Source organism: Ranitomeya variabilis, chromosome 6 (genome assembly GCF_051348905.1).
Source record: "Ranitomeya variabilis isolate aRanVar5 chromosome 6, aRanVar5.hap1, whole genome shotgun sequence".
NCBI lineage: Eukaryota > Metazoa > Chordata > Amphibia > Anura > Dendrobatidae > Ranitomeya > Ranitomeya variabilis.
This window is the reverse complement of record NC_135237.1, coordinates 575,708,107-575,721,901: the sequence shown is the minus strand read 5'-3', so window position 1 is coordinate 575,721,901 and position 13,795 is coordinate 575,708,107. Positions and strand designations below refer to the sequence as shown.

Sequence of the window (13,795 nt, the reverse complement as noted above, 5' to 3'; positions counted from 1 at the left end):
TACAAAATGGCAGCTATCAGGAACAGTTTCAGGAAAAGAACATCTCGCCAAACATTAAGCATGGGAGTGGATTAATCATACTTCGGGGTGGTGTTTCAGCCAATGGCACGGGGAACATTTTATGGGCAGAGGGAAGAGTGGGTTCAATGAAATTTCAACAAACTCTTGATGCAAACAACACCATCTGCATAAAAATAATTGAAGCAGAAAAGAGGATGTCTTCTACAAATGGATAATGATCCTAAACACATGCACAATCCACAATAGACGACCTCAAAAGACGAAAGCTGAAGATTTTACAATGGCCCTCACAGTCCCCTGATCTGATTTGCCGTATTGTATTTTCCATCCTACAGTTGACCATAACCTGAGGTTCTTTGTATAATTGGCCACAATTGGGGGTAAATAGAAAAGGTTTCGGAATAATGCCCATTTTTGTTTTTACTGCATCTAAGAATTTCTGACCATACATGGTTGTGCTGTAAACTTTTATTTCAATGGTCCAGCTGTACTTTTGGTCAGTAATATTACAAAGTGGAACTTCTGGCCTTGTGCCTGACGGTCAGCTTACATCCTATGTATATTTTCGGATCAGGAGTCATATTTATAAGTAGTCATGGGAACATGGGTTTGAATGTTGGTCCTTAGCTGGCACTTTGGGGGGGTTCCTTTAATTTTAATCTGCAGTTGATCATTACAAGGTTTTGGTGGTTTCCTCCTCTAGGTGCGATAAAGTCTGGAGTGTTGCTTCTGCAACCTTCTCCTTCTGCTGTAACGGGATGGAAGGTCAATACGTCAGCGTGGTGATCCCAGGACGCTCCGAGTACCTGACACTGTGCGAGGTTGAGGTTTATGGAGATCTGATCATCAAAGAGAACAATGTCTGCTGGTAGTTCCCAAAGTCAAGGAGACCTTCAAAAATGCCAAGTCTTTTCTCCATCTAGCGGGTCTTCAGCTCTGGGTTCTATAGAGGTTTCCATTATACAAACACTTGTTTGAGTGTGAAAATGAGCTTGTTCTCAACTGATATTTCTGCATTTGGTAAAATTAAAAATTAAACACAATTTCCTCGGTTCACACTCATGTCTACATTTTTTTTAAAATCACCAAGGGAAGAAACAATAAAATGTAGAGAATCCCATAGTAACACATCAATGTCATGTCTGCTCCTAATACACACTTCACACCAAGTACTGATATTTCCTTCCTTACATTTCCTTCTTAGCTCTTCACATCCCTTGATCTTTGGACAAAAAAAAAATAGTTAAAAAATAAAAGAAGATTTTAACAATCTCTCATGGAAGATATTTTAGCAACATGGTCCTGATTCGTCATTTGCTGGGTTTGTTTTTAGTCTTTTGCTTTTTGACTGCTGTTTTGTCCTCACATTTTTATGTACTAATTTCGTGAAAATGGTGCCTGTAATTCAATAAATTAGTACCAAGCAAAAAAATGTCTTTTTTCTGTCTTTAAACTGATCTAACGACTTTTTAGAGGAAAAGTCACTTGTTTTGCAAAAAAATGATACAAAATAACAGGTGTACATAACATCACTCCAAGGCGAGGGGACTAAAGTAGAGTTATGTCAAATAATTTAATAATTAGAGTAGAGATGTGACTTTTTGAAAATTGCATTACATGACTCAGTCTAAAACATCTGGAAGACAACATAAAATAAGCAGTAAATCATTTGATGAATTTGTTGAAAATCAAAAAGTCACTAATTGAGAGCTAATAACTCAAATAAACTGGTGGAAAAGTGGTTGTGTTGCTTGTTGCAGCCTGTAGAGGGTTCCATTAGGATGTTGTTAAAATTCATTGAATTTGTTTTATGAGACATTGGAGCCAATGACCAACATCCAGAATCCCCATAAAGCCCGGGCCGCACTGTGACTTCTTTGTAGTGTTACTGATTGATTTTAACTATTTAGCTAGAGCTGCATCCTCCTGATTGTACACAACTTAATGTTTTGCTTTGGAAGGCAGCTCTAGTTAAATAGTTATAATCAATCAGTAGCGTTACAATAAGTCGCAGTGTGGCCCCGATCTCAGTCACAACATCCATCAATCAGGAACAATTTGGCAAAATACAGCATATTACAGAGTCCATCTTTCTCCAATCTTCAGAACAAGCTCCAGAGCCATGATGCCGGTTGGAGAGTGCTGACAACTTGTCTCCAGAAATTCCCATAGGTGTGCAGTTGTCAGGAGACACTTGGCCACTGAGTCTTTCAAACTGCACATCCAAGCTCTCGCCACCTCCAGCTCAAAAATATTTCCAGATTCCGTCCTTTCCTCAACCCTCACTCTACCAAAATGCTTGTGCATGTCCTAATCATCTCGCGCCTCGACTACTGCAACATCCTCCTCTGTGGCTTACCTTCTAATACTCTTGCACCCCTTCAGTCCATCCTTAACTTTGCTGCCCGACTAATTAATCTCTCTCCTCACTACACTCCTGCTTCCCATCTTTGCAAATCCCTTCACTGGCTCCCAATTTCCCAGCCTATCCAGTTTAAACTACTAACACTGACCTACAAAGCCATCCATAACCTTTATCCTCCGTATATTTCCAAATTAGTCTCTTAATATCTTCCCTCACGTAATCTCCGGTCCTCCCAAGACCTCCTTTTCTCCTCCACACTTATTCGTTCCTCACCCAATCACCTTCAAGATTTCTCCCGAATATCCCCCATCCTCTGGAATTCTGTGCCCCAACACGTCTGGTTATCCACCACATTCGGATCCTTCAAGCAGAACCTGAAAACCCATCTCTTCAAATAAGCTTACAACAACCTGTAATGACCACACGACCATCTCAACACCATTGGAGTTACAGCAACCCCCAATCTATTGTCTCTTTCCCCATAATCCTGTAGAATGTAAGCCGGCAAGGACAGGGTCCTCGCCCCTCTGCCCCAGTCTGCCATTGTTAGTTTTGTTTACTGTAAGCGATATTTGTATTTTGATGTAACCCTGTGTCATGTGCAGCACCATGAAATTAATGGTGCTATATAAATAAATAATAATAGTTTGGCCTAGGCTATTTTACACTACCGGATATAGTTGGGGCTAGGCTATTTTGCGCACCTTGTATAGTTTGGCCTAGGCTATTTTACACCCCCGGTATAGTGTGGTGTAGGATATTTAATACCCTAGGTTATTTTACACCCCTGGTATAGTATGGCCTAGGTTATTTCATACACCCAATATAGCTTAGCCTGCCTAGGCTATTTTACACCTCTGGAATAATTTGGCCTAGGATATTTTATACCCCCAATATAGTTTGGCTCAGGCTATTTTACATCCCCTGTATAGTTTAGCCTAGACTATTTTACACCCCTATTGTAGTTTGACCTATGCTACTTTATACCCCTGGTATAGTTTGGCTAAGGCTATTTTACGCCCCTGGTATTGCTTGGCCTAGGATATTTTACACCCCTAGTTTTGTTTGGCCTAGGCTATTTTACACTCCTGGTTTAGCTTGGCCTAGTCTATTTTATTTTATTATTATTATTGTTTATTTATATAGCACCATTAATTCCATGGTGCTGTACATGAGAAGGGGTTACATCAAAATACAAATATCACTTACAGTAAACAAAACTAACAATGACAGACTGGTACAGCGGGAAGAGGACCCTGCCCTTGCGGGCTTACAATCTACAGGATTGTGGGGAAGGAGACAGTAGGTCAAGGGTTGCAGTAGCTCCAGTGGTGTTGAGGTGGCCGTGTAGTCTTTACAGGCTGTAAGCTTCTTCTATTTTACACCCTTGGATTAGTTTGACCTAGACTATTTTACACCCCCGATAAAGTTTGGCCTAGGCTATTTTACACCCCCAGTATATCTTGGCCTAGGGCATTTTACTCCCCCAGTTTTGTTTGGCCTAGGCTATTTTACACCCTCGGTATAGTTTGGCCTAGGCTATTTTACACTCCTGGTGTATTTTGGCTTAGTCTATTTTACACCCTTGTGTTGTGAATTCTGCTCTTGGGCTCCCTCCGGTGGTTGTAAGTGGTAGCGCTGCTGTCTCTGAGTCGCAGCATTTATCAGGTGTGTTCACTTTGTGCAAATCTGACTTGGCTATTTAGTCTTGCTTCACCCTTTAGTCAGTGCCAGTTGTCCATTGTTCCTGGAGGATTCACATCTCTGCCTGGTCTCTCCTGCTTTGCAGCTCTTTTCAACAAAGATAAGTTATGGCCTTGACTTTTTTTGCTGTCCACATGCGATGGTCTTATTGTTCAGTTCTTTTCCATGTTTTTTGTCTTGTCCAGCTTGGTCTGTATAAGGATTTGTTTAGCCAAGCTGGTATCTCTGGAGATGCAGATATACATTCCATATCTTTAGTTAGCTGTGGAGTTTTTGTATTTTCTGTGGTGGATATTTTCTAGTGTTTTAATACTGACCGCATAGTACTCTGTCCTATCCTTTCTATTTAGCTAGAACTGGCCTCCTTTGCTAAATCCTGATTTCAGTCTGTGTATGTTTTTTCCCTCTCCTCTCACAGTCAATATTTCTGGGGGGCTGTCTGTCCTTTGGGAATTTTCTCTGAGGCAAGATAGTTTTCCCTTTTCTATCTCTAGGGGTAATTAGTCCTCCGGCTGTGTCGAGATGTCCAGGGAGTGCTAGGTACATTCCACGGCTACTTCTAGTTGCGGTGTTAGGTTCAGGGTCTGCGGTCAGTACAGGTACCACCTTCTCCAGAGTACGTCTCATGCTGCTCTTAAGCCACCAGATCATAACACCCTTGGTTTCGTTTGGCCTAGGCTACTTTGCACCCCTGGCATAGTTTGGCCTAGGCTATTTTGCACTCCCCCCCATTATGGTTTGGCCTAGATATTTTTTACACCCCCGGGTACAGTTTGGCCTTCGCTATTTTACACCCCCGGTATAGTTTGGCCAAGATATTTTACACCTCTGAAACAGCTTGGCATAGTTTACTTTACACCCCCAGTTTTGTTTGGCATAGGCTATTTTACACCTTTGGTTTAGTTTGGGCTAGTCTGTTTTACACCCCCAGTACAGTTGGAGCTAGGCTATTTTATACTCCCAATATAGCTTGTCCTAGGATATTTTACACCCCTAGTTTAGTTTGGCCTAAGCTATTTTACACTCCGGGAATAGTTTGGCCCAGTCTATTTTACACCTCTGGTTTAGTTTGGCCTAAGCTGTTTTATACCCCCGGTATAGTTTGGCCTAGACTATTTTACACCTCTGGTTTAGTTTGGCCTAGACTATTTTTTAGCCCCTGGTGTAGTTTGGTCTAGGCTACTTTACAACTATGGTATAGTTTGGCCTAGGCTATTTTACACACCCAGTATAGTGTGGCCTTGACTATTTAACATCCCCTTGTATATTTTGGCCTAGGTTATGTTTACACCCCAGTATAGTTTGGCCCAGGCTATTTTACACCCCCGGTATTGTTTGGCCTAAGCTATTTTAAAACCCCGGTATAGTTTGGCCTAGACTATTTTACACCCCCGGTGTAGTTTGGTCTAGGCTATTTTACAACTATGGTATAGTTTGGCCTAGACATTTTTACACCCCAGAGTATAATTTGGTCTTCTCTATTTTGCACCCCCGGTATAGTTTGGCCAAGGTAATTTACACCCCTGGAACAGGTTGGCATAGGGTACTTTATACCCCCAGTTTTGTTTGGCCTAAGCTACTGTACTTTACACCCCTTGTATAGTTTGGTATAGGCTATTTTACACCCCTTGTATAATTTGGTATAGGCTATTTTACACCCCATGTATAGTTTGGTATAGTCTTCTCTTTTTTTCTTTTTCTATAGCGCTAACATATTCTGCAGCACTTTACAGTTTGCACACATTATCATCACTGTCCCCGATGGGGCTCACAATCTAAATTCCCTATCAGTATGTCTTTGGAATGTGGGAGGAAACCGGAGGACTCGAAGGAAACCCACGCAAACACGGAGAGAACATGCAAACTCTTTGCAGATGTTGTCCTTGGTGGGGTTTGAACCACTGCGCCACAGTGCCGCCCATATAGGCTATTTTACGCTCCTAGGATAGTTTGGCCTTGGACAGTTTATTCCCCGTGCTATACTCTTGAAAGGGCCAAACTATACCCTGGTTTTGTTAGGACAGGGGTTGTGCCTGTTACACTGTTGCCAGGGGAGTCTTCCAGGGAATGTACTTGAGAGATGGGGATAAAAATTGGGAAAAGGAAAGGGACCTACAGTGTCAGGGTTAAGGTTAGTGGCCCTACAGTGGCCAGCAGAGTGCTGCGTGGCTAATAAGATACAGCGGGATGCACACACGACGTGGCTCCAGGGCAGCTCACCAAAAGAGGAGGTCGATGGACTTGAGCCCTGACAATTCATTCTCCCATCTTTATCTGTGACTTTACTTTTCACTATTCTCCAGCAGATGACTTACCATCCGGTACCTTACAATTCATAACCATGGACCACTGGACCACCTGGATAAGAGGAGTTCAGGTCTGATGAACAACTGAGGCCTGCAGTTCAGGTCTGATGAACAACTGAGTGAGTCATCACCAGATAACCCTGATAACTAATATGGTGGCGGACCCTAATGATTGTCAGGACTCTGAACATTTTTCACCTTTTGTGCATTACTGCCCTTTTCCAAGATGGCGTCTTGGGTCTCATGTGCACTGTGTCTTCCTGCTATAAAACTCCACCCCAGCCTTCAGTCTGTGCTAGAGTATTCTGCCTTGCATCCAGCTCCTGACCTCTGATTACTCCCTGGCTATACACCTGATCCTGTGAACCTGTGTGGTGATCCTGCTACTCAGCTCTGAGTTCCTGCTGCATACACCAGTTCCAGTAATCCTCCTTCATCTGCTGCTCGTGTTTACTTCCATCTGCATTTGCTGGACATGTAAGCTGCTGCTGCTACTGCAATAACCTGAGACTATTACCCTGGCCTCCCCGGTTGAGCTAAGATATTATTTGAACTGCCTTATAAACATATCTATCTGTGTTTGGACTACCAAGGACTTATTCGTGTCAAGTATCCTCAAGAATAACTGTGCTTCATAGACTTTCTGCTTGATTGCATTTTCCTCTGAAGTTTCCTATAGACTGCTGAGCTGCGTTTATTATTTGCACCAAGTGTTGTGGACTTGAATTTCTCTCTGTTTGAATCACCGTGTGATAATATAGACTTTACGACTTATAAAACTGTGTCCTGTAGTTGTCTTGTTCCACACAAAGAGTCTCCTGAGTTATCCCCTATAATTATTACACTACTCCTAAAAATGCACCCGTCCAACAACTATAAATACACCTACGACCATTATAACTACATCAGAACCTAAACCCATTCCTACTACTGTAAGAATAACTACATCTATTGAATCAAGTATGACACCTACAACTACATCCAGTGCAACAACTACACCTACACTCATTCCAACTACTACATTTAAAACTACACACATTTCAACCACAATTACATCTCTAACTATACTAATTTCAACTAAAACTACATCCAAAACTACACCTACAAGTACACCTAGTCCAACTGCAGCTACACTGTGGCCAACAAGCACACTAGCAAATACACCAACAAATGCACGCAATCAAACAACTGCAAATACACTTACGACCATTATAACTACATCTGAACCTATGCCCATTCCTACAACTACAACTGCAGTTATAACTGCATTCATTGAATCAAGTATGACACTTACATCTACATCCATTACAACTACAGCTATACTTATTCCAACTAAACCCATGTCAATAATAACACCTAAAACTACATCCAATCCAACAACTACACTTACAAGTACACCCAGTTCAACTACAAATGCACAAAGTCATACAACTACACCAAATCCAACAAGTAGACCAGCTTTTACACCTAAAACTGCACCCAGTCCAATAACTGCAATAACACCTACAACCATTCCAACTCCGACTGAACTTACAACTACAATTATTCCAACAACTATAACGGAACTTACAAATACATCCATTCCAATAACTACGACAGCTGTAACTACACCCATTACAACTACGCTTGTTCCAACTACGACAGCTGTAACTACACCCATTCCAACAGCTACTACAGAAATAACATTTCTGCCAACACTCGAATACATAATGTCCTCAACTACTAGTAAGGCTACAACTGTACCCCGTCATCTACAAGGTACAATTATAACTGAAAATCTAACTTTACCAAAAGTAAAAAGCAAAATAACCACCAAAGTTGTAACTACTGTTATGACCCCAATGGCAGAGGGTCTCAGAAATAAATTCTAAGTCTGCAAACACAAAAAACCAGCTCATAGGGCAGTGGTAACTGGGCTGACCGTATATCTAATCCTAGCACCACAAATAGCAGCAGCCGGGGAACGTGCCTACGTTGGTTCTAGACGTCTCGCGCCAGCCGGAGAACTAACTAACCCTAGAAGGGAAAAGATAGACCTTCCTTGCCTCCAGAGGAAAGACCCCAAAAGTTGGATACAAGCCCCCAACAAATAATAACGGTGAGGTAAGAAGAAAAGACAAACGTAAGAATGAACTAGGTATTTAGCAAAGAGAGGCCCACTGACTAATAGCAGAATATAGTAAGATGACTTATACGGTCAGCAAAAACCCTATCAAAATTTCCACGCTGGATATTCAAGAACCCCCGAACCGTCTAATGGCCCGGGGGGAGAATACCAGCCCCCTAGAGCTTCCAGCAAAATCAGGAATCACATTTAGTACAAGCTGGACAAAAAATAATAGCAATACAAATAACCAAAAAACAAGGAAGCAGGACTTAGCTTAATTATGCACGAACCAGGACCAGCAGACAGGAGCAAACAGAAAGAACTGATTACAACGATGCCAGGCACCAGACTGAGAGTTCAGGAAGTTTATATAGCAACACCCCTGGACTAACGACCCAGGTGGGTGCCAAACTAGGGAAAGACAATCCCAGAGTCATATCACTAGTGACCACAAGAGGGAGCCAAAAAAGTCTAATTCACAACAGTACCCCCCCTTTAAGGAGGGGTCACCGAACCCTCACCAAGACCACCAGGGCGATCAGGATGTGCAGCGTGAAAGGCACAAACTAAATCGGCCGCATGCACATCAGAGGCAACCACCCAGGAATTATCCTCCTGACCATAGCCCTTCCACTTGACCAGATACTGAAGCCTCCGCCTGGAGAGACGAGAATCCAAGATCTTCTCCACCACGTACTCCAACTCGCCCTCAACCAACACCGGAGCAGGAGGCTCAACAGAAGGGACCACAGGTACAACGTACCGCCGCAACAAAGACCTATGGAACACGTTGTGAATGGCAAACGACACCGGAAGATCCAAGCGAAAGGACACAGGATTAAGGATTTCCAATATCTTGTAAGGACCGATGAAGCGAGGCTTAAATTTAGGAGAGGAGACCTTCATAGGAACAAATCGAGAAGACAGCCATACCAAATCCCCAACACGAAGTCGGGGACCCACACCGCGGCGGCGGTTGGCAAAACGCTGAGCCTTCTCCTGTGACAACTTTAAGTTGTCCACCACATGATTCCAAATCTGCTGCAACCTATCCACCACAGAATCCACCCCAGGACAGTCAGAAGGCTCCACATGTCCTGAGGAAAAACGAGGATGGAAACCAGAGTTGCAGAAAAATGGCAAAACCAAAGTAGCTGAACTAGCCCGATTATTAAGGGCAAACTCAGCCAACGGCAAGAAGGTCACCCAATCATCCTGATCTGCAGAAACAAAACACCTCAAATAAGCCTCCAGAGTCTGATTAGTTCGCTCCGTTTGTCCATTAGTCTGAGGATGAAAGGCAGACGAAAACGACAAGTCAATGCCCATCTTAGCACAAAAGGATCGCCAGAACCTGGAAACAAACTGGGATCCTCTGTCAGACACGATATTCTCAGGAATGCCGTGTAAACGAACCACATTCTGAAAGAACACAGGAACCAGATCGGAAGAGGAAGGCAGCTTAGGCAAAGATACAAAATGGACCATATTGGAAAAGCGATCACATACCACCCAGATGACAGACATGCCCTGAGACACCGGAAGATCTGAAATGAAATCCATGGAAATGTGTGTCCATGGCCTCTTCGGGACAGGCAAGGGCAAGAGCAACCCGCTGGCACGAGAACAGCAAGGCTTAGCTCGAGCACAAGTCCCACAGGACTGCACAAATGACCGCACATCCCGTGACAAGGAAGGCCACAAAAAGGACCTAGCCACCAAATCTCTGGTGCCAAAAATTCCCGGATGCCCTGCCAACACCGAGGAATGAACCTCGGAAATGACTCTGCTGGTCCACTTATCAGGAACAAACAGTCTGTCAGGTGGACAAGAGTCAGGTCTACCAGCCTGAAATCTCTGCAACACACGTCGCAAATCCGGAGAAATGGCTGACAAGATTACTCCCTCTTTAAGAATACCAACTGGTTCAGCGACTCCAGGAGAGTCAGGCACAAAGCTCCTTGAAAGAGCATCAGCCTTCACATTCTTTGAACCTGGTAAATACGAGACCACAAAGTCAAAACGGGAGAAAAACAATGACCAACGGGCCTGTCTAGGATTCAGGCGTTTAGCAGACTCGAGATACATTAGATTTTTGTGATCAGTCAAGACCACCACACGATGCTTAGCACCCTCGAGCCAATGACGCCACTCCTCAAATGCCCACTTCATGGCCAGCAACTCCCGATTGCCAACATCATAATTCCACTCAGCAGGCGAAAACTTCCTAGAGAAAAAAGCACATGGTCTCATTACAGAGCAACCAGGGCCTCTCTGCGACAAAATGGCCCCTGCCCCAATCTCAGAAGCATCCACTTCAACCTGAAAGGGAAGTGAGACATCAGGCTGGCACAAAACAGGCGCTGAAGTAAACCGGCGCTTCAACTCTTGGAAAGCTTCCACGGCTGCAGGAGCCCAGTTAGCAACATCAGAACCTTTCTTGGTCATATCCGTCAAAGGTTTAACAACGCTAGAAAAATTAGCGATAAAACGACGGTAGAAGTTAGCAAAACCCAAGAACTTCTGAAGACTCTTAACTGACGTGGGTTGAGTCCAATCATGAATAGCTCGGACCTTGACTGGGTCCATCTCCACCGCAGAGGGGGAAAAAATAAAACCCAAAAAGGGAACCTTCTGTACTCCAAAGAGACACTTTGAGCCCTTAACAAACAAAGCATTCTCACGCAAAACCTGAAACACCATCCTGACCTGCTCTACATGCGAGTCCCAATCATCAGAAAAAAACAGAATATCATCCAGATAAACAATCATAAATTTATCCAGATACTTCCGGAAAATATCATGCATAAAGGACTGAAACACTGAAGGAGCATTAGAGAGCCCAAAAGGCATCACCAAGTACTCAAAATGACCTTCGGGCTTATTAAATGCAGTTTTCCATTCATCTCCTTGCTTAATGCGCACAAGGTTGTACGCACCACGAAGATCTATTTTGGTGAACCACTTGGCACCTTTAATCCGGGCAAACAAGTCCGACAACAGAGGCAAAGGATACTGAAATTTAACAGTGATTTTATTCAGAAGCCGATAGTCAATACAAGGTCTCAAAATCCGTCTTTCTTGGCCACAAAAAAGAATCCAGCACCAAGAGGGGAAGAGGATGGACGGATATGCCCCTTCTCCAGAGATTCCTTGATATACGAACGCATTGCGGTATGCTCAGGTACAGACAGATTAAATAGTCTTCCCTTAGGAAATTTACTGCCTGGAATCAAATCTATAGTGCAGTCACAGTCCCTATGAGGAGGCAGAGCACTGGACCTGGACTCGCTGAGTACATCCTGAAAATCAGACAAATACTCAGGAACTTCCGAAGGAGTAGAGGAAGCAATAGACACCGGCGGGAAATCACCATGAATTCCCTGACAGCCCCAACTTGACACAGACATTGCCTTCCAATCCAAGACTGGATTATGGGTCTGTAACCATGGCAGCCCCAAAACGACCAAATCATGCATTTTATGCAGAACAAGAAAACGAATCACCTCCCGATGTTCAGGAGTCATGCACATGGTTACCTGTGTCCAAAACTGCGGTTTATTTTCCGCCAATGGCGTAGCATCAATACCTCTAAGAGGGATAGGATTTACCAACGCTCAAGAACAAAACCACAGCGCTTGGCAAATGACAGATCCATAAGACTCAGGGCAGCACCTGAATCCACAAACGCCATAACAGGGTAGGAAGACAATGAGCAAATCAAAGTCACAGACAAAATAAATTTAGGTTGCAAATTACCAATGGCGACAGGACTAACAACCCTTGTTAGGCGTTTAGAGCATGCTGATATAACATGTGTAGAATCACCACAGTAAAAACACAACCCATTCTGACGTCTATGATTTTTCCGTTCATTTCTAGTCTGAATTCTACCACATTGCATTAAATCAGGTGTTTGTTCAGACAACACCACAAGAGGATTAGCGGCTTTGCGCTCCCGCAAATGCCGGTCAATTTGAATAGCCAGCGCCATGGAATCATTCAGACTTGTAGGAATGGAGAAACCCACCATCACATTCTCAATGGCTTCAGAAAGGCCATTTCTAAAATTTGCGGCCAGAGCACACTCATTCCACTGAGTAAGCACGGACCATTTCCGAAATTTTTGGCAATACACTTCAGCTTCATCCTGGCCCTGAGAAATAGCCAGCAAGGCTTTTTCTGCCTGAATTTCAAGATTGGGTTCCTCGTAAAGCAATCCGAGCGCCAGAAAAAACGCATCAATATTTGCCAATGCTGGATCTCCTGGCGCTAGCGAGAAGGCCCAATCCTGAGGTTCGCCCCGTAAGAAAGAGATAACAATTTTTACTTGCTGAGCTGAGTCTCCAGATGAACGGGGTCTCAGAGATAGAAACAATTTACAATTATTCCTGAAATTCCTAAACTTAAATCGGTCTCCAGAGAACAGTTCAGGAATAGGTATTTTAGGTTCAGACATAGGACTACTGGTAACAAAATCTTGTATGCCCTGCACACGAGCAGCAAGCTGGTCCACACTTGTAATCAAGGTCTGGACATTCATGTCTGCAGCAAGCTCAAGCCACTCAAAGGTAAAGGGGAGGAAGAAAGGAAAAAAAAAAAAAACTCAGAATTTCCTTTCTTATAATCCCACTTCTGCAATGCATTAAACATTCAACTTTGGCCTGGCATACTGTTATGACCCCAATGGCAGAGGGTCTCAGAAATAAATTCTAAGTCTGCAAACACAAAAAAACAGCTCATAGGGCAGTGGTAACTGGGCTGACCGTATATCTAATCCTAGCACCACAAATAGCAGCAGCCGGGGAACGTGCCTACGTTGGTTCTAGACGTCTCGCGCCAGCCGGAGAACTAACTAACCCTAGAAGGGAAAAGATAGACCTTTATTGCCTCCAGAGGAAAGACCCCAAAAGTTGGATACAAGCCCCCAACAAATAATAACGGTGAGGTAAGAAGAAAAGACAAACGTAAGAATGAACTAGGTATTTAGCAAAGAGAGGCCCACTGAATAATAGCAGAATATAGTAAGATGAATTATACGGTCAGCAAAAACCCTATCAAAATTTCCACGCTGGATATTCAAGAACCCCCGAACCGTCTAACGGCCTGGGGGGAGAATACCAGCCCCCTAGAGCTTCCAGCAAAATCAGGAATCACATTTAGTACAAGCTGGACAAAAAAATAATAGCAATACAAATAACCAAAAAACAAGGAAGCAGGACTTAGCTTAATTATGCACGAACCAGGACCAGCAGACAGGAGCAAACAGAAAGAACTGATTACAACGATGCC

At 43.5% G+C, this 13,795-nt stretch overlaps 1 protein-coding gene across 1 annotated transcript in view; it reads left to right on the top strand.

Moving 5' to 3' along the window:
• The window catches only part of LOC143783150 (fucolectin-6-like), a 110,756-nt gene extending 109,303 nt beyond the window's left edge, over window positions 1–1,453 (top strand). The window contains exon 4 of the mRNA XM_077271473.1: window positions 725–1,453. Within this exon, the coding sequence (XP_077127588.1) occupies window positions 725–893 (169 nt within the window). The 3' untranslated portion in view covers window positions 894–1,453. The remainder of the gene's footprint in view (window positions 1–724) is intronic.
• The last annotated feature ends 12,342 nt before the right edge of the window (window positions 1,454–13,795 follow it).